The sequence below is a fragment of the Mauremys mutica genome, chromosome 1 (genome assembly GCF_020497125.1).
Source record: "Mauremys mutica isolate MM-2020 ecotype Southern chromosome 1, ASM2049712v1, whole genome shotgun sequence".
NCBI classification, from domain to species: Eukaryota; Metazoa; Chordata; order Testudines; family Geoemydidae; genus Mauremys; species Mauremys mutica.
In genome coordinates this window covers 253,743,789-253,769,330 of record NC_059072.1, presented here as the reverse complement: position 1 = coordinate 253,769,330, position 25,542 = coordinate 253,743,789, and the positions used below count along the sequence as shown (strand labels likewise).

Genomic DNA, 25,542 nt, shown 5'->3' with positions numbered 1-25,542 from the left:
TGGCTAGGGCTGGTTACTAAAATGCTGTTGCAATGGGTGCAGAGCCTGTACATGAGCCAACACCCTCATGATTTGTTTTGACAGTGAGCGCTGCCATTAGTGTGCCCAGCAATATCCTTACGGCAACAGACGGGAAATGTTCTGCTAGTGAATCTGGGGCTAGGCCCTGCTAAGACACTAAAGATCCAGCACCTGGGCAAGGTGCCCACCGCCTGCAGCCAGGGGTGAAGGGGACATGGGCTGAGTGCCCCAACCCAGCCATAATCAGCAGAGGCGAGTTATGCTACAGTTTTGATCTCGTCTTCCCTTGCCTGACGCCATAGGTGGGAGGTAGGCAGCCCAGTGCTTACACAGGCCGAGCCACCCCCTCGAGTAACGCCACGTGCCACAGCGCAACGGCTGTGTATCACTGACAAACCGCCAGCTCTCGCGCCCATGCTTCCCGCGCACTTGTTCCTAGAGGAGGGCGGGGAATCCATGGGCGCGAAAAAGCCGCGCATGCGCTTTTCACGGACGGCGGGTGGAGGGACCACTAGTCTCTCCGACTGTGTCCTGTGCGAGGCACGTTACACCTTGTGACGTCAGCGCGCAGCGTCACGCGGGTGGGACGTACAAAAGTGTAAGTTACAATTTTTTTTTTCTACCAACGGAAAAAAAATTTCTAGGGCCGCGTCCGCGCGCCGGAGCCGGGGAGGGGCGGCTGCGCCCCCGCCCCCACACAGGGAGCCCTCCGAGGGGAGGGGGGAGCCTGCGCAGGTGTGCGGGGCAGGAGGGACACACTTGGGGGGGCTGGAAGGGAGGGACGCGGGGACAGGGAAGAGTGAGACTGACACGTGCGGGGGGGGGGCGGGAGCGAGAGCCCCCGATGGGGGCTGGGGCCAGTGACAGCCCAGGAGCCCCCTTCCCCCCGCATTGGAGGCCCGTGAGCTGCACATGTGCAGTCGGCGCCCCCCGCCGTGTCTCCGCAGAGCGGCGCTGTGGGGGCGGGCGGACGGGCGGGGGACGGAGGGAGGCTGCTGTCCGCCGGCGGCCGCTCAGGTGCAGGCACCGTTCGGCATGTGGGAGGTGCTGCTGCGCCGGAGGATGGGTTTGGGCGGGACGTGGGGAGGGGGCGCGGGATCTGCCCGGGGGGGGGCGGGATACCCCCAATGGGGGAGGGGGGAAGATGGTGCCTCCGGCCCCTGAGTCGGCCGAGCCCGGTGCCTCGCGCGGCCCCGCGCCGGCTTGGGCGGGCTGGCGGCCCCGGGGGTCTGAGGCGCTGTTGGGGCTGCCAGTCTGCGAGGAGCCGCAGAGGCGCCGCGTCCTCCCTCGCCTCCGGTCGCGGCTGCGGCCCGTCTGCCTGCGCCCGCTGCCGGGTACGGGGGGCTGGCGGGGGCTAGCCCCAGAGGCCTAGCGTCTGGCGAAGCTGACAGGTCCGGCACGGAGGGACGCCCCCGCTCCCATGCAGAGGCCTGGCCTGGGTGGGGGGGTGTCGGGTAGTGTTGCAGAGGGCGCAGCTGGACCGTGACCGGCCCGGTGTGGGCTTAGGCTGCCAGCGCAGGCCGCCTGCCGCCCTGCTGGGCTCCCCCGTGTATGTTTGGGGGTGGGGAGGCCCCAGGAGCTGGGGTGCGAATTGTGACAGCTTCCCCGAGCTGCAGGGAGGTCGTTCCCCTGTGGGGGTTGAGGCTGATCACCGAGAGTAAGTTGATGATGCCAGGAAACTTTTTAAATATTGCAAGACACGTTCTAAAGTAGAAGAATTTCTGCTTGTAGTTAATAAGTTACATTTTACAGTCTTCTGAAATTCACTATTATAGCTGGTGTTGTCTTGACTTTCTTTTTAGAAAATAACATCACTGTTCCTGTTTCCTTCTGTGGGCATCAAGCATTTAAGCGCCTTGATTTCTAGCCATTGGTAACATGGCAAAAGATGTAAGTATATTTGTTTCATATTATGTGGAAGTATGAGTAATAGAATATTTCCAGGTTCTTGCTAATAAAAATAAAGCAGGCCATACATCCCACAGATGGCATTAGGGGATATGAAGACCTGCTTTTTGTATCATATTTAAAATAGGGTTTGCAGTACATCTGTCACTGTTTTTACATAAAAAGTTTAGAATCGAATTATTAGCTCTTTTACTATAAAAAGGCTTAAGATTTGAGAGAATCTGCAGACATTTGTTCTGTGCAACAAAACAAAAAGCCACCATTTTGCTGAAAAGCATTTGTGATGCAGGCATTTTGTGTTACTTGTGGTAGAGATTATGAAAACTGCTTTTCACTGTTGTGCTGGGCTTTTAAAAAAAACCCCAAATAATGAAATTATTGTTTAATCTAAGTGTTGTCAGTCAAGTACCTTTCATTAAGTTACCTGTTTGTTGATAAAACAGGTACACCAGGAACACCACTGTCAGTGTTGCCCTACAATTCAACCCTGTTTAGGGGTGAGAGGGTCCTTCAGTCTCCATGCCCATTCTTTTTTCCCCCTTCTCTTCTGAGACAAACAAAATAAACCTAGTTAATGCCAACAGGAATTGGCCTAGGGCAACTATTTTTTTTCCACATAGTCCATCAAATTCAAGCCGCTACCACTCACGTCTAGGTTAATAAAAGGGGGTCTATCTCTTGAGCTATCTGTTCTTACAGTTCCCTTTTTAATACCTCTGTAACTATCAGAAAAATTGTCTTTATATTTAAATGTAAACGAACTTCTGTTCACTAATAGTCCTCATTTAATATCGTTAGGCTTTCATAGATACATGTTACATTGCTAGTAAGGTACTCTGATATTCTGATTTGCATATTGATATGTTTTTTGCATATTTTCCAAAAAAAACCACTAAGAAAAACAGCATTTTAAAAAGTTTTAGATTGTGGCATCAGGTTTGATGTGAGAAGGTATTGCAGCCTTCCAAACAGTGAGAGACAGCTAGAACTTAAGTAATCCTTGGTTTAAAGAATTAATGTTGTAGAGCCCCGAGGTGGTTTAAAAACCACTCCTCTCCCCCTCCCCCCCCCCCAATGAGTGGGGCAGCAACCAGATAGAAAGAACAGTCAGTCAAGTCTTGCCAGGAAAAGACAAAGGAAATTATGTTAAAGATACCTAAAGGTCTCATGGGTGGTGGGAGGAAAGAAAGTAGGCCCATTGAGAGGATGAAATAAAAGATGGTTAAAAATGACAGATACTAAAGTCCTTTTGTTTAAATCCCTCCTAGGCTATGTCTACACTACGGACCTTACAGCTGTACTGCTGCAAGGTTTCCTGTGTAGCTGCTCTACACTAGCAGGAGAGCATCTTCTGCCAACATAGCACTGTTCACACTGGTACATTTTGTCAATAAAAGCATGTCGGTCAGGGGTGTAGGTTTTTTCACGTCCCTGACCGGCAAGTTTTGCTGACCAAAAACAAAAGTGTGTAAAGGAGAATTTAGAAAACTAGGAAATGAGGAAGAACTTAATTAATATTGATGAAAAGCATGTAAGGAGAGTACTTGGGGAATAAAAGTGTATGCCATTCATCCAGTTCAGCTGATATGGACCATAAAATATTAGGATACCTTGCAGACTTAATGTATAGTTTAGTGCAGTGGTTCTCAAACTTTTGTACTGGTGATCCTTTACATGTAGCAAGCCCCTGAGTGCAACCCCCCCATATAAAAAAGTGTTTTTAATTTAAATATTTAACACCATTATAAATGCTGGAGGCAAAATGGGGTATAGGGTGGAAGCTGACAGCTCGCGACTCCCCAGGTAATAATCTTGTGACCCCTTGAGGGGTCCCAACCCCCAGTTTCAGAACCACTGGTTTAGTGGTAGACAGCTGGTGTGGTACTAATTGCTTTTTGCCAATTTTCAAAAAGGGAAAGAAGAGTGAACCTGAGAATTACTGTTCAAAGCCTTACTTCTGTCCTTAGTGAAATAATGGAACAAATTACAGGAGGGGAAAAAAATCCCTAATTTTTTAGGCCTTGATCCTACAAGGACTTGCACATACTTAACTTTAAGTGTGTGCATAATCCTGTAGACTTCAGTAGAACTGTTCATGTGTGTAAAAAAATTAAGTATGTGCATTATTCTGAAGGAGTGGGACCTTACTGGATAATTTACACTGAACAGTAAGCAGTATAAATGTATAAAGAATATTTCTTTCCAAACAAAATCTATTCCTTTTCTTAAAAAATTACAAAATTAATAGCTATACAGAGGGATTAAAGAAATAATATTTGGATTTTACTAAAACATTTGGTAAATCTTCCAAAATCTTTATTTGAAAATTTTAGTGACATGGATATAGTGTCATGTAGACTGAAAATTGGCCAGAGGATTGTGATCAACTGATAATGATAAATGGCACAGTATTGAGTTTGGGGAAAGTACTAATGGGTTTTTTTCTAATGGGTAAGGTCCAAAAGCTATAGCAAAGTCTGTGGTAGCTCCAGTCATAAATAACCTCTTCTCTGAAGAAGAGGGAGTACAGAGGACATCACAATTAATATTAAATATAGAAGAGTTGAAAACACCAGTGAGGATAGAGAAATAATGCAAAGGGGTGTAGAGCGAGTTAAAAACATAGGTGGGTGAATCCAAATGAATTAAAAAAAAATACAGGCTAATATTTATGAGGAAAATAATCAGAACACAAATATTCCATAGGAGGGAGAAACCTTGAAATCTGTAATGCTCAGAGAGATGTAGGAGTGAAGATAGAGAACAGCTCAGTTATGACATTCCAGAATGATCTGGCAGTGAAAATGACCAGTGTCATTTTTGGCTAAAGATACAGAGGTATCACATAGAGTGGAAAGGTAATCAGCAGAACTATACAGAGAGTAACTGGACTCATTTACTGAAAGACCAAAGGGGACACTAATTACTAAAAGACTTGAAATTGATTGATTAAATTCAAAGAAGAGATGACAAAGTTATTTAAGGGGTGGAAGGAATAACTTGCTAGGGAAGGTTAAGAGATTAAAAATGTATAGCCTGGCTCATTGACAATAGAGAGGGAGCAAAGACCATGGTGTTTGTAGCTTGGAGATAGGATAATATGATTTCCCTTTACTTTAGCAGTGATCAGTTCTGAGGGTCTTGCAGCAGATCAGTTTCTGATGAGAGGAATTGAGGTCCCAGAGTTGCATATGGTGTAACTTTTTTTTTTAAACAATGTGTTCATGTTCTCATCTACCTCACTCCCATGAGTCCTTTTGATCTTAAACCAAATTGGGGAATCCCAGAAACCTCAGCTCAGTCACCACTCCTGTTTTTAATGGCTGACTGTCTTTGTTACTGTTACTTTAGAACATAAGAACAGCCATATTGGGTCAGACCAAAGGTCCATCTAGCCCAGTATCCTGTCTTCTGACAGTGGCCTATGCCAGGTGCCCCAGAGGGAAGAACAGAACTGGTAATCATCAAGTGATGCATCCCCTGTCGTCCAGTCCCAGCTTCTGGCAAAACAGAGGCTAGAGACTCTGTCCCTGCCCATCCTGGCTAATAGCCATTGATGGACCTATCCTCCATGAACTTACCTAGTTCTTTTTTGAACCCAGTTATAGTCTTGGCCTTCGCAACATCATCTGGTAAGGAGTTCCACAAGTTGACTCTGCGTTGTGTGGGGAAAAAATACTTACTTTTGTTTGTTTTAAACCTGCTGCCTAGTCCATGTGTTATGAGAGGGAGTAAATAACAGTTCCTTATTTACTTTCTCCACGCCAGTCATGATTTTATAGACCTCTATCATATCCCCCCTTGTCGTCTCTTTTCCAAACTGAAAAGTCCCAATTTTATTTATTTCTCCTCATATGGAAGCCGTTCCATACTCCTAATAATTTTTGTTGTCCTTTTCTCAACCTTTTCCAAGTCAGTGTGTGTGTGTGTGTATATGTATATGTATGTATGTATTTGAGATTGGGCAGTGTCATCTGCACGCAGTATTCGAAATGTGGGCTTATCATGGATTTATATAGAGGCAATGTGATATTTTCTGTTTCTTAAGAATTCCCAGCATTCTGTTTGCTTTTTTTACTGCCGCTGCACTTTGAATGTATGTTTTCAGAGAACTATCCACAATTAATTCAAAATCTTTCTTGAGTGGTAACAGCTAATTTAGATGTACATAATTTTATATGTATAGTTGGGATTGTTTTCCAATGTGTATTACTTTGCATTTATCAACATTGAATTTCATCTGTCATTTTGTTGCCAAGTGACCCAGTTTTGTGAGATCCTTTTGTAGCTCTTTGCAATCTGCATGAGTATCTATCTTGAATAGTTTTGTATCATCTGCAAATTTTGCCACCTTACTGTTTACCCCTTTCTCCAGATTATTTATGAAATAAATATTAAATAGGACTGGTCCCAGTACAGACCACTAGGGGATACCACTATTTACCCCTCTCCATTCTGAAAACTGTCCATTCATTCCTACCCTTTGTTTCCTATCTTTTAACCAGTTACCAATCCATGAGAGGACCTTCCCTCCTATCTTAAGACCCTTTGGTGAGGGACCTTGTCAAAGGCTTTTGGAAAATCTAAGTACTCTATATCCATTGGCTCCCCCTTGTCCACATGCTTGCTGACCCCCGCTCCCCCCTCAAGAATTCTAGTAGATTGGTGAGGCATGATTTCCTGTTACAAAAACCATGTTGACTCTTCCCCACCAAATTATGTTCATCTATGTGTCTGACAATTCTGTTCTTTACTATAGTTTCAACCAGTTTGCCTGGTACTGAAGTCAGGGTTACCGGCCTGTAATTGCTGGGATCGTCTCGGAAGCCCTTTTTAAAAATTGGCGTCACATTAGGTATCCTCCAGTCATTTGGTACAGAAGCTGATTTAAATGATAGGTTACAAACTACAGTTCAGCAATTTCACATTTGAGTTCCTTCAGAACTCTTTGGTAAATACCATCTGGTCCTGATCACTTATTACTTTTTAGTTTATCAGTTTGTTCCTAAACCTCCTCTCGTGACACCTTAATCTGCGACAGTTCCTCAGATTTGTCACCTAAAAAGATTGGCTCAGGTTTGGGAATTTCCTCACATCCTCAGCCATGAAGACCGCTGCAAATAATTAATTTAGTTTCTCAGCAACTGCTTTATTGTTCTTGAGAGCTCCTTTAGCATCTTGATTGTCCAGTGGCCCCACTGGATGTTTAGCAAGCTTTCTGCTTCTGATGTACTTTTATTACTTTTTGAGTCTTTGGCTAACTGTTCTTCAAATTCTTTTTTGGCCTTCCTAATTACATTTTTAAAATTCATTTGTCAGAGTTTATGCTTCTTTGTATTTTCCTCACTAGGATTTAACTTTCACTTTTTAAAGGATGCCATTTTGTCTCTCACGGCTTCTTTTACTTTGTTGTTTAGCCATGGTGGCACTTTTTCAGTTTTCTTACTATGTTTTTTTAATTTGGGGTATACATTTAAGTTGAACCTCTATTATGGTGTCTTTAAAAAGTTTCCTTGCAGCTTGCAGGGATTTCACTTTTTAACACTGTGCCTTTTAAATTTCTGTTTAATTAACTTCCTCATTTTTGTGTAGTCCCCCTTTCTGAAATTAAATGCTACAGTGTTGGAATGTTGTGGTGGTTTCCCTGCCGCAGGGATGTTAAATTTAATTATATTATGGTCGTTATTACCAAGTGGTCCAGCTATAGTCACTTCTTGGACCAGATCCTGTGCTGCACTTAGGACTAAATCAAGAATTGCCTCTCCTCTTGTGGGTTCCAGGACTAGCTGCTCCAAGAAGCAGTCATTTAAGGTGTCAAGAATCTTAATCTCTGCATCCCGTCCTGAGGTGACACGAACCCAGTCAATGTGGGGATCGTTGAAATCCCCCATTATTATTGAGGTTTGTATTTTTATAGCTTCTCTAATCTCCCTTCTCTAATCTTCACAGTTACTATCCCCATCCTGTGCAGGTGGTTGGTAATATATCCTTACTGCTATATTCTTCTTATTAGAGTATGGAATTACTATCCATAAAGATTCTATGGTATAGTTTGGTTCATTTAAGATTTTTACTTCATATGATTCTATGATTTTTTTTGTACATATAGTGCCAGTCCCCCACCAGCACAACTTGTTCTGATCTTCTGATATATTTTGTACCCTGGCACTACTGTGTCCCATTGATTATTCTCATTCCACCAAGTTTCTGTGATGCCTATTTTATCAATATCCTCATTTAATATGTGGCACTGTAGTTCACACATATTGTTATTTAGACTTCTAGCATTTGTATATAAGCACTTTAAAAACTTGTCACTTTTTAGCTGTCTGCCATTACATGATGTAATTGAATGGGCCTCTTTTTCATTTGACGGTTTCTCATCAGATCCTACCTGTATTTTTATCATTGTCCATCCTCTCCTCCTTACTAGGACATAGAGAATCTCCATTAATACATCCTCCCCTAAGAGATGTCTCTGTCTGAACCATGTGCTCCTCCATACCTGTTGGCTTTCCCCCAGCCCTTAGTTTAAAAACTGCTGTGACCTTTTAAATTTTAAGTGTCAGCAATCCGGTTCCATTTTGGTTTAGATGGAGCCCATCCTTCCTATATAGGCTTAAGTTTCCCCAGTTCCTAATAAATCTAAACCCCTCTTCCCTACACCATTGTTTCATCCATGCATTGAGACCCTGCAGTTCTGCCTATCTAATTGGCCCTGCACGTGGAACTAGAAGCATTTCAGAGAATGCTACCATGGAGGCCCTGGACTTCAATCTCTTACCTAGCAGCCTAAATTTGGCCTCCCGGACCTTTCTCCTATCCTTCCTTATGTCATTGGCACCTACATGTACCACAACCATCGGCTCCTCTCCAGCAGTACACATAAGTCTATCTAGATTTTTTCGAGAGATCCGCAACCTTTGCGCCAGGCAGGCAAGTCACCATGCAGTTCTCCCGGTCTTAGCAAACCCAGCTATCTATGTTGCTAATGATCAAATTCCTTCAAAGACTATTACCTATCTCTTCCCGATAACTGGAGTTCCCTCCCCTGGAGAGGTATCCTCAGTGCGAGAGGATACCACATCATCTGGAAGGAGAGTCCCAACTATAGGATTGTTTCCCTTTGCTCCAGTTGGATGTTCTTGTTCCCTGAGACTTTCTTCCTCCTCAACAGCACAAAGGATGTCAGACTGGGGATGGAACCATTCTGCTGTGTCCGGAAAGTCTCATCTATGTACCTCTGTCTCCCTTAGTTCCTCTGTTTCAGCCACTCCGATCTCCAAAGCCTGTACATGGTCTGTGAGGGTCCGGAGCTCCCTACACTGAATGCACACATATGCCACCTGCCCATATGGCAGATAATCATACACGCTACATTGGTGCAATAAACTGGATAGCCCCCACTCTGTTGCTGGACTTTTGCCTGCATTCTCTTTTTACTTCTGCAGCTCATTGCTTTGTTGAATTTTTGTTTTTATCAATGGGTGTTTTTGGCATTAAGTTTAAAGAAGGTTAAGTGTAGCTATTCTAGCCCCTCCTTCTCCCTTCTCATTCTCCCTCAAAACTCCCCTGTTAGCTGCTCCTGTTCTCTAGCTCCTCTTGTCGCTTAGGAGTGGGCTTTTTAAAGGTTTCCAGCTGTCCTCCCAACTGCCATAGGTCAACCTAGAGAAGAAGATCCCATCACCCTTCATTCAGGAGCCATAAGAGCTGCAGCAGATTCTCCCTTAGCGGATATAACACTCTATCCTCTGACCTATTAACACTCAGCAGATTCATCACAATATAGTGAGGTCTAGCAAGATTAATAGGGTTCAATTAAGAAAGGGGAATACTTAGGAATCTTTGTCCTTGAATATACTTACTGTGAGCATTATCAAGCTGTCCAATATTCTCCTAAGGGAAGTGGTGAAATTTGCGTCTTTTGGGACACTTAAAACTAGACTGGACACGACACTAATATGGGGAGTCAGGAATAATTGTGCATTGGTGGGAAGATAATTAGTAACCAAATAGCCATCTACTAGCTCTAATCCGATACCAGGAAAAGGTGTTGGTCACTTGTATATTGGAATTGATGTCTGAAAATAGAGAAGGAAACACTATTAATCATAAATGGTTCAAAAATATAATAGTGTAGCAGTTCTTAAACAGTTTGGTGGAGAGCCAACTGGCAGAATGGTGCTAGTGCTCCCCATTTTCAGTTACTTTAATTGCAGAGAAAACCCTGGAGGTCTGCAAAAGCAGTTGGAAAACAGAGGTGGTTTGTGTCTGGCTCTTTTGGGAGTCACTGCTACCTAGGAGGAAGAAAAGAAACTGGAACTGCTCTCAAGAATTAGAACCATTAGTTGGCGAAGAATGCTCAAAGGAGAGGAGGAGTAATACAGCCATGCAATGTGCCCAGGGGAGAAGGGAAACAGATAGAAGGAATTCATGTATGGGGACAAAACACTTACTGCATTAAACAGTCAAATATGCATAATTGCTTTCTTCATATCAGTTTCCATGTAGGCAATTGCTATAGTTGTCACAGGGATACTCTGCAACTCTCAGATGGACCAACTCTTTCCAGATAGTCTTTTGTAAAACTCTGTCCTTGCTATGAGAGAATTTGCAAAACCTTGGACCGATTGATTTCTCAGTTTTATTTTACGTTGTGTGTTCTACCAACATCTTATTTTTTTACTTGAAAATATTTTGGCAAAATTATTCTCTTGATCTCTAGATTGAAGTATTTTATATTTATTCTAGATAGGCAGATACTTCTGAAGTATTTTAATCAACCGTATTTTAGTGTTATGTATTTTTAGTATTTTAGTTACTGAATGAGACACCTTACACCTGACTGAGCAGGTGGATCCTTGTGACCATATGGAGCCCTATTGATTTCCTGTACAGAATTCTGTCACATGGAGCTTGTTGCAGGCTCAGGGCCTGATATTACTTCCCCAGATATCTAAAGATGCAGGGGTGAGAGTAGTATATTTTCTCCCTTTTAAGGGAGGCATTCAAAAGAAAATTGAATAAATGATTTCATTCCAATTCACTTATTTTTTATGCTATCATCCGTAAATATGTTGTCCAAAGAAAATATTTTAAAATGTACACTTGAAAATGAAAAGGTTCAGAGAAGGGCAACAAAAATGATTAGAGGTATGGAACAGCTTCCGTATGAGGAGAAATTAATAAGACTGGGACTTCTCAGTTTGGAAAAGAGACGACTAAGGAGGGATAAGATAGAGGTCTATAAAATCATGACTGGTGTGGAGAAAGTAAATAAAGTGGTGTTATTTACTCCTCTTAACACAAGAACTAGGGGTCACCAAATTAAATTAATTGGCAGCAAGTTTAAAACAAAGAAAAGGAAGTATTTCTTCACACAACGCACAGTCAACCTGTGGAACTCTTTGACAGAGGATGTTGTGAAGACCAAGACTATAACAGTTCAAAAAAAAAAGATAAATTTATGAAGGATGGGTCCATCAGCGGCTATAAGCCAGGATGGGCAGGGATGGTATTCCTAGTCTCTGTTTGCCAGAAGCTGCAAATGGGTGACAAGGGAAGGATCACTTGATGATTACCTGTTCTGTTCATTCCCTTGGGCACCTGGCATTGGCCACTGTTGGAAGACAGAATACTGGGCTATATGGACCTTTGGTCTGACCCAGTATGGCTGTTCTTATGAAATGCTGAGGAGTGTTTTTCTGCATTGCTGTTTAACACCCTAATCCTGTGATAAGGGCAGTGTGAGTGGACCCTGGCACTTTCACAGGGCACCACTGAAGTCAGTAGGGTTCTGCATGGGCAAAAGAGCTCGCTTGCACAAATCTGACTGTGGTGTTAAGGCCCATGGCTATTTATTTTTTGAGTGAAGATGCATTATTTGTAAAAAGATAGTAAGATCACAGGTCAGAATTCAGATTCTTGTGTTTTCTTTGCAGAAAAGCTTGGGCAGTTGTGGTAACAGATATAATCATGCAGCCTTAGGAATAAAGTAAATAGCTTCTAATGTTTGAGGACTATTTGCCATGCATTGTAGCATCATTCCATGGGTAGATGGTACTGAAAATACCTGACGCAAGACTGCTGAGCTTGTTTAGAAGAACATGTATTTTGTATACCACTCAGACCTATTTAATGAAGCCTACTGGTGAAATACGTTCAATGTATATCAATAACAAGCTTGCTATTTTATGCAGACTGCCATGTCATATGAGACCTGTGAAACCAATGTATGTGCAGCAGCTTGTTTTTGAACAAAATCTTCATTATGAATACCTTGAATATGTATATCTGTTTGAACTAGATTTACTCCATTATCTTCAAGTTTAATTGGTTTCTCATGCATTGCAGTTCTGTAATTAAAATAATGTGAAGTCTATGCTTTGATAGGTTTCCATATGGTACTTCAAAGTTAATTTAGAACTTATATCTGTTGTCTGAATCCAAAGGTTACAACTGGGCTAAAATTTAAAAAGTCAAAATGACACTAACAGTGATGGAAATGAGGGCTGTATGTGCTCTTTATGATGCATGAAAAGGGTCTAAAGAATTTTATATGCATTTTTTCCTGCCTGTTTTTTCTTTACATATCAGGAACATCTAGTCTGATGGTTTTTCCTTTTTTGTTGTTGTTGGAGATTTCCAGTACATATTGAGGGCTTTAATTGAAGAGGTTGAAAATTCAGTCTCTAACAAACAGATCTTGTTCGAGTTGTTTATGGGCACTGTTTTGTGAATACTTACTTGACTCAAAGATTAAAAAAAAAAATCTGAATTAAAATCATTCACCTTGAATCATTTTTCACTTCCTTGGTGTTTGATATCCTAATACTACTTGTTCTTCCGTTTTGTTCATTACGTTTTTAAAGCGTATACAAAGACCTGAAATTTCTAATGTGATTAAAATAAAAAAATGGGGGGGGGGGACATTGCACATACAGCCTTTTTGGATGGATTCAAGAGGGAGATGACATTTTATTATCATAAATGAGGAAACAAGCAAAATCCCAATTATTTTCTCTTTTTGAAGTCACCTCTAAAGGACCAAGGAAAAATGCCTGCTAAAAAAAGTCACTTGCCAGTTCTGGAACTTATCTGTGTAGTTGTAGTCTTTTTGCCACAGTCTCAGTTCTTTAAAATGTTTATCTTTATTAATAATAGTGTATTTCAGTATATAGTGATGGACTTCTGGTGTATGTCTTCAGTTTTACCTGTTTTAGGAACACAGTGGTACTTACTAACATGCTAAACAAGATATCAGCTTTTAATGGCTAGTTGTAATAGTTATGTTAATGCATCACAATTTTTAGTTATGTATTTGCTTGATTGTAGATGATTTATTATTAGGATGACTATATGTCCCATTTTGGCTTGGGCAGTCCCTTTTGTTAAGCCCTGTCCCAGCTGTCCCGACTTGGCAAAAGTGGGATGTGGAGGAAAGTGTGTGTGTGGGGTGAGCAGCGACGCCAGCCTTGCATGGAGGTCAGGCAGGGCTCGGGCAAACAGCGACACCAGCCCCAGCCTCGCACGGGGGGCACAAGCAGGGCTTGGGCAACTGGCTCGGGCCAGCCCCTTGCAATGTCCCGTTTTTCCATTTTTGTAAATATGGTTACCCTATTTATTATGTTTGTGTGAAGTGGGAGAGGTTGTTTGCTCTTTTGTAAGCAGTTTAATGTGTTGCATTAAATTTGCCATGTGCCCAGATACCATGTTGATAGGCACATAATTATTTCAGAATAATATTTAAAAAACCTTATAGGCGTTTAAAGAATACATTGATAAGGATGTAGGTGAGATAAATTACTTTTAAATGAATAATGCTCAACATTTAACTGCTAAAATATTGTATTAGTACAGGCACAGTTAAACTATTCTAATAGCTTTGCTGAAAGAACAAATATCTATTTTGTTCAGGTCTAGGGCAGCAAGTACCAAGAGCTTTTTCCTGGACATGATTGTTGCTACTGCTGCCCTGATAGTTGGTCCATTGGCATAGCATACTGTAATATGGGAGTTCTGGTGGAGGAGAAAAGACTAGATGACTTTCTCTGTGCGTTGGTGTGCCTGGTAGAGTTGACAACTAGACAGCGTTCTGTGCATGTAAAGCATCTGGGATGACCATGACTTACTTGAGTTGCTCTCTATTTGAAAAGCAGGTTGCAGTTACTTTTGGAGGATGCCGTCTGTTCGAGCAACAAGGCCTGAGACTATCAACTGTCAGCTCCAGAGTGTACTTCTGGGGGAATTCTGAGCATGTGCATAATTAATGAGCTACGCATACTTCTAATTTTTTTGCACAGAAAAAAGCTTCTGCTGAAATGTTGCTGCAGTTCTGCCTTTTTCCCACCAGAGAGCATTGTGGTGATAGAACACAGCAGCAGCTTCCAGCTGGCTAGGGAAGAGAAAAAACCTGTCTGTCTTCTTCACAGGTCCTGTCAGGCCAGGTCAGGAGATGGGCTATGGGAAGGCAGATGGCATGAGGCTGCTAGGGGGTCGGACAGGGGCTCATAAGGGCTAGTGTGGAAGGACAGACTGGGGTAGGGGCTGAATGGGAGTGAAGGTAAAGTGCCACGTGGTGATGGGGGAGGGAGGTGCAGGGCCACATAGGCACAGGGGGTGGCTGAGTGGGGACGCAGAGACACATGGGGACAGGGGGAGGGGGTACAGGGATGGGGATGGCTGAATGGAGGCACAGAAACGTGTGGGGGTGCAGGGACACGTGGATGGGATGGTTGGGTGGAGGCACAGAGACATGGGGACGGATGGAGGGGATACAAGGACCCATAGGGGCAGGGTAGTGGCTGGGTGGGTGCACAGAGCCGGATGGGGAGAGGGGTGCAGGGCCACATGGGGATATGGGGAGTGGATGTCTGAGTGGAGGTGGAGGGATACGTGAACAGGGGCTGCAAGGACACATGGGGATGCAGGAACACATGGGGACAGGCAGATGTGCCTGACTGAATGGGAGAGGTTAGGGGCCAGCTAGGGGCTGCGTGGGGGAAGCTCCCTAATACCCCTCCCCCCCCAAAAAAATTAAAAAAATTGTTCCATACTTTTCCCACCCATACCTAATCACCCTCCAAGTTGACACCCAGGCTCCTTCCTAGCAACTTATTTCCCTCTCCCTGAGCTCCTCCGTTACCCCTGACTCTCCCAAGCCTTTGAAATGCTTCTGAGAAGTGCGGGAAATATGGTTCTGTATTGTAGTTTAAATGACTTATTAATACATAACTCTGAGTAATATGTCTAGTTAGGAATCTGTTTGTCAAACATTTCCTGAATACTTGCTGACAGGTATTTTGAAATAAATGACTAAGAAAAGTTAAAACTGGTGTGATTATATTGTTGTTTTGACAAAATATGCAGAATTTTGCAGAATTTTAAAATATTGTGCACATAATTTTTAATTTTTTGTTGCAGAATTTTTTTTTTGACACAGAATTCCCCCAGGAATAACAGTGTAGTAGTGGTAAAGGAGTGAAATTTGGAGGAGCAGCCCAGTATAATGAGTTAATGAAACTCTTGTCACTCCTGCTCTTCATACTTGCTTAGACTAGCAGACCAAGTGCTTAAGTCACTTGCATGATATTGAGTTCCTTATGTAGTCTTGGGTGAACGCAGGAGATTCTATGCTCATTTGTCTGCTCCCTACAAGAGAAGAAAACTATTGCTATTGGCAACTTGTCCAGCGGAGAGATCTGTTATTGGCCACTGGCCCACATGTATCTCAGAACCTAAAAATATCTTAAGAGGTTGTTGACCTCTTAAAAATATGATTTGCACTGCATTTTAGCTATGGACTCTTAGAAGTTTTCTTTGGTGAAAGAAAGAGTCAAGGCAGTGATTTAACTTGTGTGGGCTATGGACAGTATAATCTTTGCTGTTGCTGAGCAGAGTAATTTCAGTGGAAACAAAAGTAAGTTTCAGAGCAATTAGATAATACAAGTGTGCAGCGGCACTGACTTTCTGGTTTCCTCAGGGGTGCTTGATCCCTGCTCCGCCCAAGGCCCTGCCCCACTCCACCCCTTCCTCCAAGGCCCTTGCCCTGCCAGTTTTTGCCCCTGAGTACACACTGCCCTCGTTCCTTCCCCTCCCCCCCCCAGTGCCTCCTGCATGCCACTGAAGAGCTGATCACTGGCAGGCAGGAGGTGCTGGGAGAGAGGGAGAGGTGCTGATCAGCAGGGCCGCTGGTGGGTGCTGTACACCCACTATTTTTTCCCCATGGGTGCTCTAGCTCTGGAGCACCCACAGAGTCAGCGCTTGTGCACATGTGGCTCAAAAGGTGGGGATAAGGAGCAAGATGTAATCAAAGCAATAAGTTTCTTTCTGCAGTTCTAAACTATAAGTACAGCTAAGTATTGCTTCAAGAATAGTCTAAAAGGCCAAAGTTCTAGGAGGTATCATGGTCCTAGATTCTTACAGAAAAATTGACTCACTTTTGTGATATTCTAGAAGTCGAGCTTCAGTCAACTCAGCTATAAAAAGCTATCTGAAAAGTTGCCTGATTTTAGTTAAATGAATGAATGAATAAATAAAATGAAACTGCACATGTGCAAAGGAGATCTGATTGACAGTTAGCAATTAATTGAGCTTGACTAACTCCTGATGGTATATGGGAGTTTTAATTGCAGCCTTCCTACACCAGCTGTAGCATCAGGGGTGAGCTGGAGCCGGTTCGCACCGGTTCGCATGAACCCGTTGTTAAATTTAGAAGCGGTTTTAGAACCGCTTGCTAACTAGCTTCCCTGCGAGGGAAGCTTTGATGGGCTCTGCCTGGGAAGCCTGTAATTCCTCCTCCCGGCCGCCGGGGGGCGCTGCGCTGTGCTGCGAGAGCCATGTGAGCTGCCTCCTGGCCCTGTTGCTGCTCCTGCTCTTTGGACCTCTGGCCCTGGGGCTCCTGCTGCTGCCCCGTGAGTCCCCGGCTGCGTCCTGCTGCTCCCAGCCGCTCCCCCCATGTGAGTATCTGCGCCCCTCCCCTGCCTTCCCTGCCCACAGCCAGCCCCTGCTACAGCCGCCCCCTGCCCGCCCCAGCCAGCCCCAGCCGCCCCCTGCCCCCAGCCAGCCCCAGCCGCCCCCTGCCCCCAGCCGCCCCCTGCCCCCAGCCAGCCCCAGCCGCCCTCTGCCCCCAGCCGCCCTCTGCCCCCACCCCCTGCCACAGCCACCCCCTGCCCGCAGCCGCCCGCAGCCACCCCCTGCCCACAGCCACCCGCAGCCCGCCCGTCTGCATCACCTGCCCACAGCCAGCCCGTGTCACTCCCTGCCTCCAACTAGCCCTGCCCCATGCCCCTATCTGCAGCCAGCCCCACATCCACTGGTGCCCTACAGTTCCCAGGGCAGTAACCCTGCACACCTGCTTTAATGAGGGGGGGCAGGGAGCAGCTGGGACCCACACATGTGCACACCCTAGAGTGACCAGACAGCAAGTGTGAAAAATCGGGATGGGGGTGAGGGGTAATAGGAGCCTATATAAGAAAAAGACCCAAAAATTGAGACTGTCCCTGATCACCACCCACACATGTGAAACGGAGCTCATTTCTAGTTCAGCCCCATCTTTTTAAAAAAGAACTTTAGGTAGGGTTAAAATACATCTGTATTTTCCTGGACATGTCAGGCTTTTCGGTTCTTAATCACCTCCTGGGAAAATATGGACGTATGGTAACCCTATTGGTACAAAAAATACATGCTGTCGCACATCCCTTAAATCAGAACTTTTTATAGGGAACCCGTTGTTAAATCAGAACTTTTTATAGGGAACCCGTTGTTAAGATTTTGGCAGCTCATCACTGTGTAGCATCTATGTTTGGAAAGAAGAACTTATGCCTGAAAAAGGGCTGTCCGTTTGCACTTCTTCAGTCCCTGGGGATTCCACCAGGGAGGGGTGGGGGTAGCTTTAATTTACATTTGAGGCTCCATAGGAGTGTTGCTGGCCAGGGTGGATTTGATTTAAATCACTAGTCGGGAAGACCTCAATTTAATCATGGATTTCTGCATAAAAGTGCATTCTTGTTTGGTTGTTACAACCTTAATACATATTCTTCACAACTCAGAGATAGATGTAGGTTTCATTTTTAGAAGGTACACTCTACATTTTTTAAAGTGATTTATTTTGAAAACTTTTCAGATTACTTTTACAGCTATATCAGAAAATGAATGATTGTTTAGTTCAGGGATCGGCAACATCTGTCATGCGGCTCGCCAGGTTAAGCACCTTGGTGGGCTGGGCCAGTTTGTTTACCTGCCGCGTCGGCAGGTTCGGCTGTTTGCGGCTCCCACTGGCCATGGTTCGCCGTCCCAGACCAATGGGGATGACGGGAAGATGCGACCAGCACATCCCTCGCCCACACCGCTTTCCATTGCCCCCATTGGCCTGGGACGGCGAACTGTGGCCAGTGGGAGCTGCGGTCTGCCGAACCTGCCGACGCGGCAAGTAAACAAACTGGCCCGGCCCAGTAAGGTAAGCATCCAGGCAAGCCGCATGCCAGAGGTTGCCGACCCCTAGTTTAGTTATTTCATTTACCAAAGTTAATTGAAGCAGATATTTTATGAAGTCATTGGGAGGTGAACTATCTGCAATTCAACAGAGGCTAATCATTAATATTTGGAGGATTTTCTTGCCATGCTGTATTAGGAGGAGAACATCACCAGACAGACATTTTAAATTGTTTTATTTAACTAAAACAACAACGTTATGTATTCTGGATATTTTTCTTCAACAGCAAACATACTATTTTAACAATACAAGCATATGAATTATTGAATTTAAATATTCAAGTTTTTTAAGATCAGGTTTGTTTTTGTTAAAATTGTTTAACTAAAATAGTTAAATGAAATATTAAAAAATAAATAAATCAGTGTCAGCCAGGTCAACATGAGAAACTTAAAATATTGGCTTTTGCACATAACTCAGTCGTCTTCACCTTCATTTTTCTGTTTGTTCACAATCTGGAAAAGAAAAACAAGTTTCCTGCTTTTTCAAGTCCCAAACGATTTCTCAGTTTCGAATGAATAGGTAATAAGGTAATAATTGGAGACATACCAATCTCCTAGAGCTGGAAGGGACCTTGAAAGGTCATCGAGTCCAGCCCCCTGCCTTCACTAGCAGGACCAATTTTTGCCCCAGATCCCTAAGTGGCCTTCTCAAGGATTGAACTCACAACCCTGGGTTTAGCAGGCCAATGCTCAAACCACTGAGCTATCCCTCCCCCCAATTAGTCCAAAGGAAGAAAATATTCTTTCTACATCAGCAGAAGAAGCTACTGCTGTTAAAAGTGAGATTATCACTTCAACAGCCTCTGAATCCAAGTGCTTAAGTGACTTCCACCAGTTCACTGGTGTGACTTTCTTTAAAACATCATCGGCAAACATATATTTCTTGAATGGTTCACCCTTAGCTCTGAAGTTTATTATAGTTGGCATTATGGAGGGATGATTGCTGGATGTCCATCATAACTGCTGAAGAAGAGGAGTTGGCTAAGGTTTGACCCTGGTACTGAGTACTGACAATATTTGCAAGAAAATGGCCTGGAGATGGTGTTCGTCCTATTCATTTTTTTTATGCTTGTAATTTAACTCTGTCATTGTATATTTCTCTTTTTAAGATCTCACTCGGTTCCTTCCAGATTTCAACAGCGTCAGCAATAACAGCTGTTTCCCTGCATTTTGTTCAAAGCTACAGAAATAGGCTTCAGAGTACTCAGCATGTGTTCAACATTTCTCTTAAGCCCAATGTTGAGAACTTTGGCTGTGATAGTGCCATCTATTTTTTCACGATTTTGTTCACAAACGGTCATCGAATTAGGCAAGTTCTTGATATAGTGCTCAAAACAGTCCACTACTGAGTTCCATCACACGTCTTGTGGGAGAGTTAGCTTGGTTCCTCTCACATTTTTTCAGAGCAGCTGCTGCAAAATGGTTGTTATGGAAGTACTTTTTCAATTTCAACAACATTTAGCCTTTTATTTCTGGAACACTGAAGGCTTTGGCTAGGAGTTGCATCAAATGAGCACTGCAACTGTATGTTATCAGCTTGGGACTCTTCTAAACAATTTCTTCTCATCTTGGATACATTTGCAGCATTGTCTGTGACCAAACTGTGTACTAGACTTCTGCTATTTTTTTTCCCACAGTTTGTTATAGCTTTTACTGCTGCTACTTGTAAGTATTCTGCTGTGTGTGCATTTCCTGATGTATCAGTTGTTTCTGTAAGGAAGACATTCCTTTCTTCTGCTGTCACACAAGCACATACAACAGGATCATTGTGGATATTGCTCCACCTATCAAGACTCAGGTTAACAATTTTACCCTCTGGACCTTTTGCACACTGCTCAATTTCTCTTTCATACACTTTATCCAGTAATTTGTCTGTGATATCTGCTCTGTTGGGTGGGCTGTATCCTGGTCTTAATGACTGAACCATGTTAATAAAGTGTGGGTTCCCAGTCATACGGAAAGGAGAGTTTGTTGCATAAACAACGGGGCAATTTTTTCATCAGTGGCCTCTCCTTTGTGATAAGTAACAGCAGATTACAAAAATATCTATGGTTGTTTCTGGATGATGGAGATTATTTTTCTTCTTGCAACAGGTGATATACTGTGGCTATGTGACATACATGATGTGACTGAAACACTATCCTAGGCAGATAACTCTGTAACTGTAGAAAATGATGGTGCTCTTGAAGGTGGATAGTCTTCAGAATCCTGTATGTTGAGGATTGATTCTCCTAAACAAAATAAGTCAATGCAGTTATTTTAATTATTACCACCATACTGCTGCTTTAGTATTACTCATTGCGTTCACTGACACTCAGTACTACTTTAAAGGTGAAATTGTAAAAGGAAGATCTGCTATCACAACTGCATCTAAAATGATAGTACCATAGAGTAACAACTATATTTTTATCTCAAACATGAGAATTCAGGAATGGTCCAGAAGGAAGACAGGAAGTCCTTAAGAAAGAAGTATGAAATAAAAATGTTTACCAACCTGAAGGTCCTGCATGTTCAGACATGTTCCTTTCATCGTCCTCATCAACGCAGCTTCCTCCTGAGAAGGGACACTTCTCATGACGATGTTTCATTCGAGCAACTGGGCCTTTCATTTCTTTGTTTCACTGTTTGCATTTTTGCATGCATGCCTGTCTTAGCCACAGGTAGAGGAACTTCATTAAAATATTCCCAAACTGGGTCTCTCTTTATGGCCTCCTGCCATTCTAGGTTTTCCCTTCTAGTAAGAGAATGATACGCTAGATCTCAAATCAATGAAGGCTACACTCAGACCTCAAGACTTCTGGAATATGCTGCTCAAACAGTTTCACTTTTGTTTCCACTGCCTGTCCCTCCCTCTCACATTTATCTCCAGACTACTTCTCCTTGTCCAGATATTGTGCCCCCAACAATCTTCTATTAAGTGAACTTTTTGAAACTTTGCACTTTTAGAGAGAGGTAAGGGATTGACTCTCTTTGTACACAAATTTGCAGAGGGGCAAGAGGGTTGAGGTAGGTTAGTTAGATAACTAACTAAACGTTTTTGCTGTTAACAAGCATGTTATCTCTGGAGACACAAATCCACAGTTTTGAGAACTGCAAAACTAAGCATCTCTGATGGTATCTTTTAGACTGAGCACTGAGTCTTATTCGGTAGATAGAAAGTTTAACCTAAATAATCTATACAGAAGCCTCTGGAACCCCATAAGATTGGGTCCTTAATCCATAAAGTATTGGAACTTATTTACAAAACTCTTCTTACACATTCCATGAATATATTGTCTCATACTATAGAATTAGAATTTATAATCCCTATTCCGTGATGAGATATCTTCGAGCTATAATGTATCTTAATTACAACTATCTTTAGATAGGTTTTTTTTCTCAAGAAGCATTTTATCAAAACAATCAGATTTAAATAAAAAAAATATTTTTTTAAAATATTTATTCACCCTGTTGCTGGCAAAAAGCTGTGTGGTAGAAGAGATAAGTATTTTGTGTGCTGTTACCAAGCCACCCTACTGGTCTCCTCAGTCCACTGTTTGGACTTCTGAATGGTGAGTTCAGGCCCTTTTGGTCAGAGCATGGTGTGCATCCAGCATGCATCTTTCCCTTCCTCATACAAACTTTCTGCCATCAGGGGCTAGTAGCCTCAATTTTGCTGTAACAGTGAGGAGATAGCAGCAACCTGTGACTCAATCTAAAGTGAACATCCTGGCCAGATGAAGTAGACACACCATCCCCTACAAGGGCAGTTGATGATGTCAGGACATTCCAAGATCTCATGTCGCAGATCAGAGACATTGGATGTTGAAACACAGTGATCCAGGAAAAGTCCAAAAGTTCTGACATACTGAGCTCCACAACCCCTGACAAGAGCACCCTCCCTATCAACAATGGTATCTGGAGCTGGCAAAGGGACTTTTGCGGATACTGCCACTCTTTTTCCTACTTGGTTGGATGAGGGAGGAAGAATTATGAAGTTCCTCCAAAGACACTACCTTCCTGTTGAAGATGCAAGCTACAGGACATAAGAGGGCCAGATGGAGGTGAGAACTGTGTTATAGATGGCCATGGCTGCATCCAACATGGCCATGACATCAGTTAGCCATCTCTTGTCAAGATGAGACTGGCCTCATAGCTGCCAGCATCTGGCACATCAAATTAGTGTAGAGGACCTAGCCTTTGAAGGGATGGAGGTTTTTAGCAGCAGAAAGGATGAAGCACTCCATGCAGTTGAAGACTCAAAGGCCTGCTGCGAAGAAGGCTCTGCAGGTTTTTTCTCTTCCCTAGCTGTCAGAACACAGCAGCAGCTCCCAATCACCACAGCGCCCTCTGTTGGGGGGGGGGGGGGGAAGGTGGAACTGCTGCAGCTTTTCAGCAGAAGCTTTTTTTCTGCACGAAAAACTAAAAATATGGACAGCTCATTAATTATTCATTCATGCAATGGCGCAGAATTCCCCCAGGAGTAAATAGGATTATAAGGGATAGTCAGTGTTGATTTGTCAAGAACAAATTACCCCAAACCAACTTGATTTCCTTCTTTGATAGAATTAGTGATCTAGTGAAGGAGGGGAAGCAGTAGACATGATATACCTTGTGGTCTAGATGAAATTACTGTAAGATGGATGCAAAACTGGTTGAAAGACCATAGTCAAAAAGTAGTTACCAATGGTCTGTGTCAAATTGGCAAGGCGTGTCTAATGCGGTCCTCTAGGGGGTGAGTCCTGGGTCCGAAACTATTCAGTAAGGCTAAGTTTACATCATGGAATATGTGACTTCCATGACATTTTCCACTTCAGCCCCAGGGTGGTGGGGCTGGAGCTGTCAACCAGCAGGGGCCCTGGAGTTCCGAGCTGCCTTAAGGGGTGGAGTCCCTTGCAGCTCTGAGCCCCCACAGGGGGTGCCCCCCAGCAAATCCTGGCTGCTGCAGGTGCCAAGTGGCCCCCCCGATGCTATGGGTGCCGCCTCCCCACCTGTAGCTCCCTGGCGCTGCTCTTTTCCCCCCCCCCCCCCGCTCCCAGTTGCCATGCTTCAAAAGTAGCCATTCTTCAACAAAAAAACCTTCAAAAACAGACTTAAAAGAGAACCTGCAGAGCTAAAATTCATTTGCAAACTTAACACCATCAATTTGGGCTTGAATAGGGACTGGGAGTGGCTCACTACAAAAGCAATTTCCTCTCTCTTGATATTGACACCTCCTCATCAATTATTGGGAGTGGACCACATCCCCCTGACTGAATTGGCCTTTTACATTGGTTCTCCACTTGTAAAGTAATTCCTTTCTTTTTGTGCCAATAATATATATTTATGCCTGTATTTGTAATTTTCACTCCATGCATCTGAAGTGGGGTTTTTTACGCATGAAAGTTTATGCCCAAATAAATCTGTTGTTTTTAAGGTGCCACCGGACTCCTCATTGTTTTTGTCCTTTTCTACCAACTGTTGCCAGGTGGGGCCTAGCTACTAACCTGTTTAGCAGTTACTAAGTTCAGGAAGTTGAGGTTTATTGATCATTAAGAGGAAGCACATATATGTATACTTATGACATTTATTCTTAATTCAAGGCTTATTATAATTTTACTGACAATTTTGTAAGCATATTCTGGATAATGATGCAGAAATCTGTTTTTCTGTCTCCCTGCTTTGTTTTCTTGTGGGATGGCCTTAGTGATTTTTTTCTGTGGAATATGTCACCGGTATAGTTGTTAGTATGCTATTTAAGTATTTTAAAGAACAGATGTTTTCCACAACATTTTATTTACTACATACTTTATTAGCCATTTTGGGGTGGAGATACAATAGTTATTTAGATGCAGTTGTAATTTGGAAACCTGGGTTGGGGAAGTCTTAATGAATTACATTAGACCTTTTAAAATTAATAGTAAAGAACTTACAGCTTTCTGCAGATACTGTAAATGTAAATTATTTTTTTTCTTTACTAGGCTGGACTAATCGAAGCCAATGGAGAGCTTAAGGTTTTTATAGACCAAAACCTTAGTCCTGGAAAAGGTAAGAAAATACTTTATCAGAAAGATACTTTCAGGTTTGGCCTTGGATATACACCTCTACCTCGATATAATGCTGTCCTCGGGAGCCAAAAAAATCTTACCGCATTATAGGTGAAACTGCATTAGGTGAAACTTGCTTTGATCCACTGGAGTGCTCAGCTCCCCCCCCCCCCCCCGAGGACTGTTTTATCGCGCTATATCCGAATTTGTGTTATATTGGGTCGCGTTATATCGAGGTACAGGTGTACTTAAGTGTGTTATGGGCAATAGAAGACCGTGACAACTGCTTCCTTAGCACAGTTTTTTATAAAGCTTTTCTTATAGCTCATTTTTATACTCTAGTTAATCAGTTCTGAAGATTTACTATGGCTACAACTGTGTGAAGTTCATTGGTGGTTCAGCTGGCATTCCATAGGTGGCCAGTCATTAGTGTAGCTGCACTGGTACAGATATCTAGCAGAGACAGGCAAAGGTGCTGTAAGCCATGATTTGCACCAGTGCATTTTCAGTTGGAGAAAATGGATTAGTGCAAATCGCCGTTTAAATTGTCTCTGCCTGTCTAGGCTAAGCACTTGCCACTCAATAGTGGCTGGCTGTCAATATCTACCATGGGGATTTGTCCAAGTTACAGCTAAGGCCTGAGATAGTGCTCTTAATATACATCTTCCTGACTAGGTAATTCAGTTAGGTAGTAGCTGCATTGTCTAAGTCTTCACTACTGCAGTGATCTAAACATTTTTGTACTCTCATAGGCTGTAGAATTCTATTTCTGTGTGACACATGATCTCAGGTACTAAACTCCAAAACTGATGCAATGTTATGTGCTGAATGCTTCAACTAGCAAAGGCAAAAGGAAATTTGATTCCTTTATTTCCTCCCCTCTTCTCCACCCCCACCCCGATTCTCTGAGGTAGATTCTCTCTGTAACCCTTCCGTTTGTACTTGTACTTGTCAGCAGGAGTATAAAGCTAAACTGGTGAGTGTAGGTGTAGAGCATTAATTGTAATATATGGGTTCATAGTTTTTTCTTATTTTTATACCCTGGAAAACAAAACAAGGGCTTTTCTTTGATTTAATTATTTATTTTAAAAAATATCTATATATACTCCTATCGTTC

The 25,542-nt window shown here is 43.1% G+C and overlaps 1 protein-coding gene across 4 annotated transcripts in view; it reads left to right on the top strand.

Annotated features, from left to right (window-relative positions):
• Positions 1-482: 482 nt before the first annotated feature.
• The window catches only part of TFDP1 (transcription factor Dp-1), a 118,844-nt gene continuing 93,784 nt past the window's right edge, over positions 483-25,542 (top strand). For 2 of the 4 annotated variants that reach the window (XM_045007330.1, XR_006577313.1), the window contains exons 1-3: positions 650-756; positions 1,824-1,911; positions 24,360-24,426. In XM_045007330.1, coding sequence (XP_044863265.1) covers positions 1,900-1,911; positions 24,360-24,426 — 79 coding nt within the window. In that variant the 5' untranslated portion in view covers positions 650-756; positions 1,824-1,899. Of the gene's footprint in view, positions 620-649; positions 757-1,014; positions 1,039-1,823; positions 1,912-24,359; positions 24,427-25,542 lie in introns of those variants that run through there. The other 2 variants (XM_045007313.1, XM_045007320.1) reach the window with 2 other exon arrangements.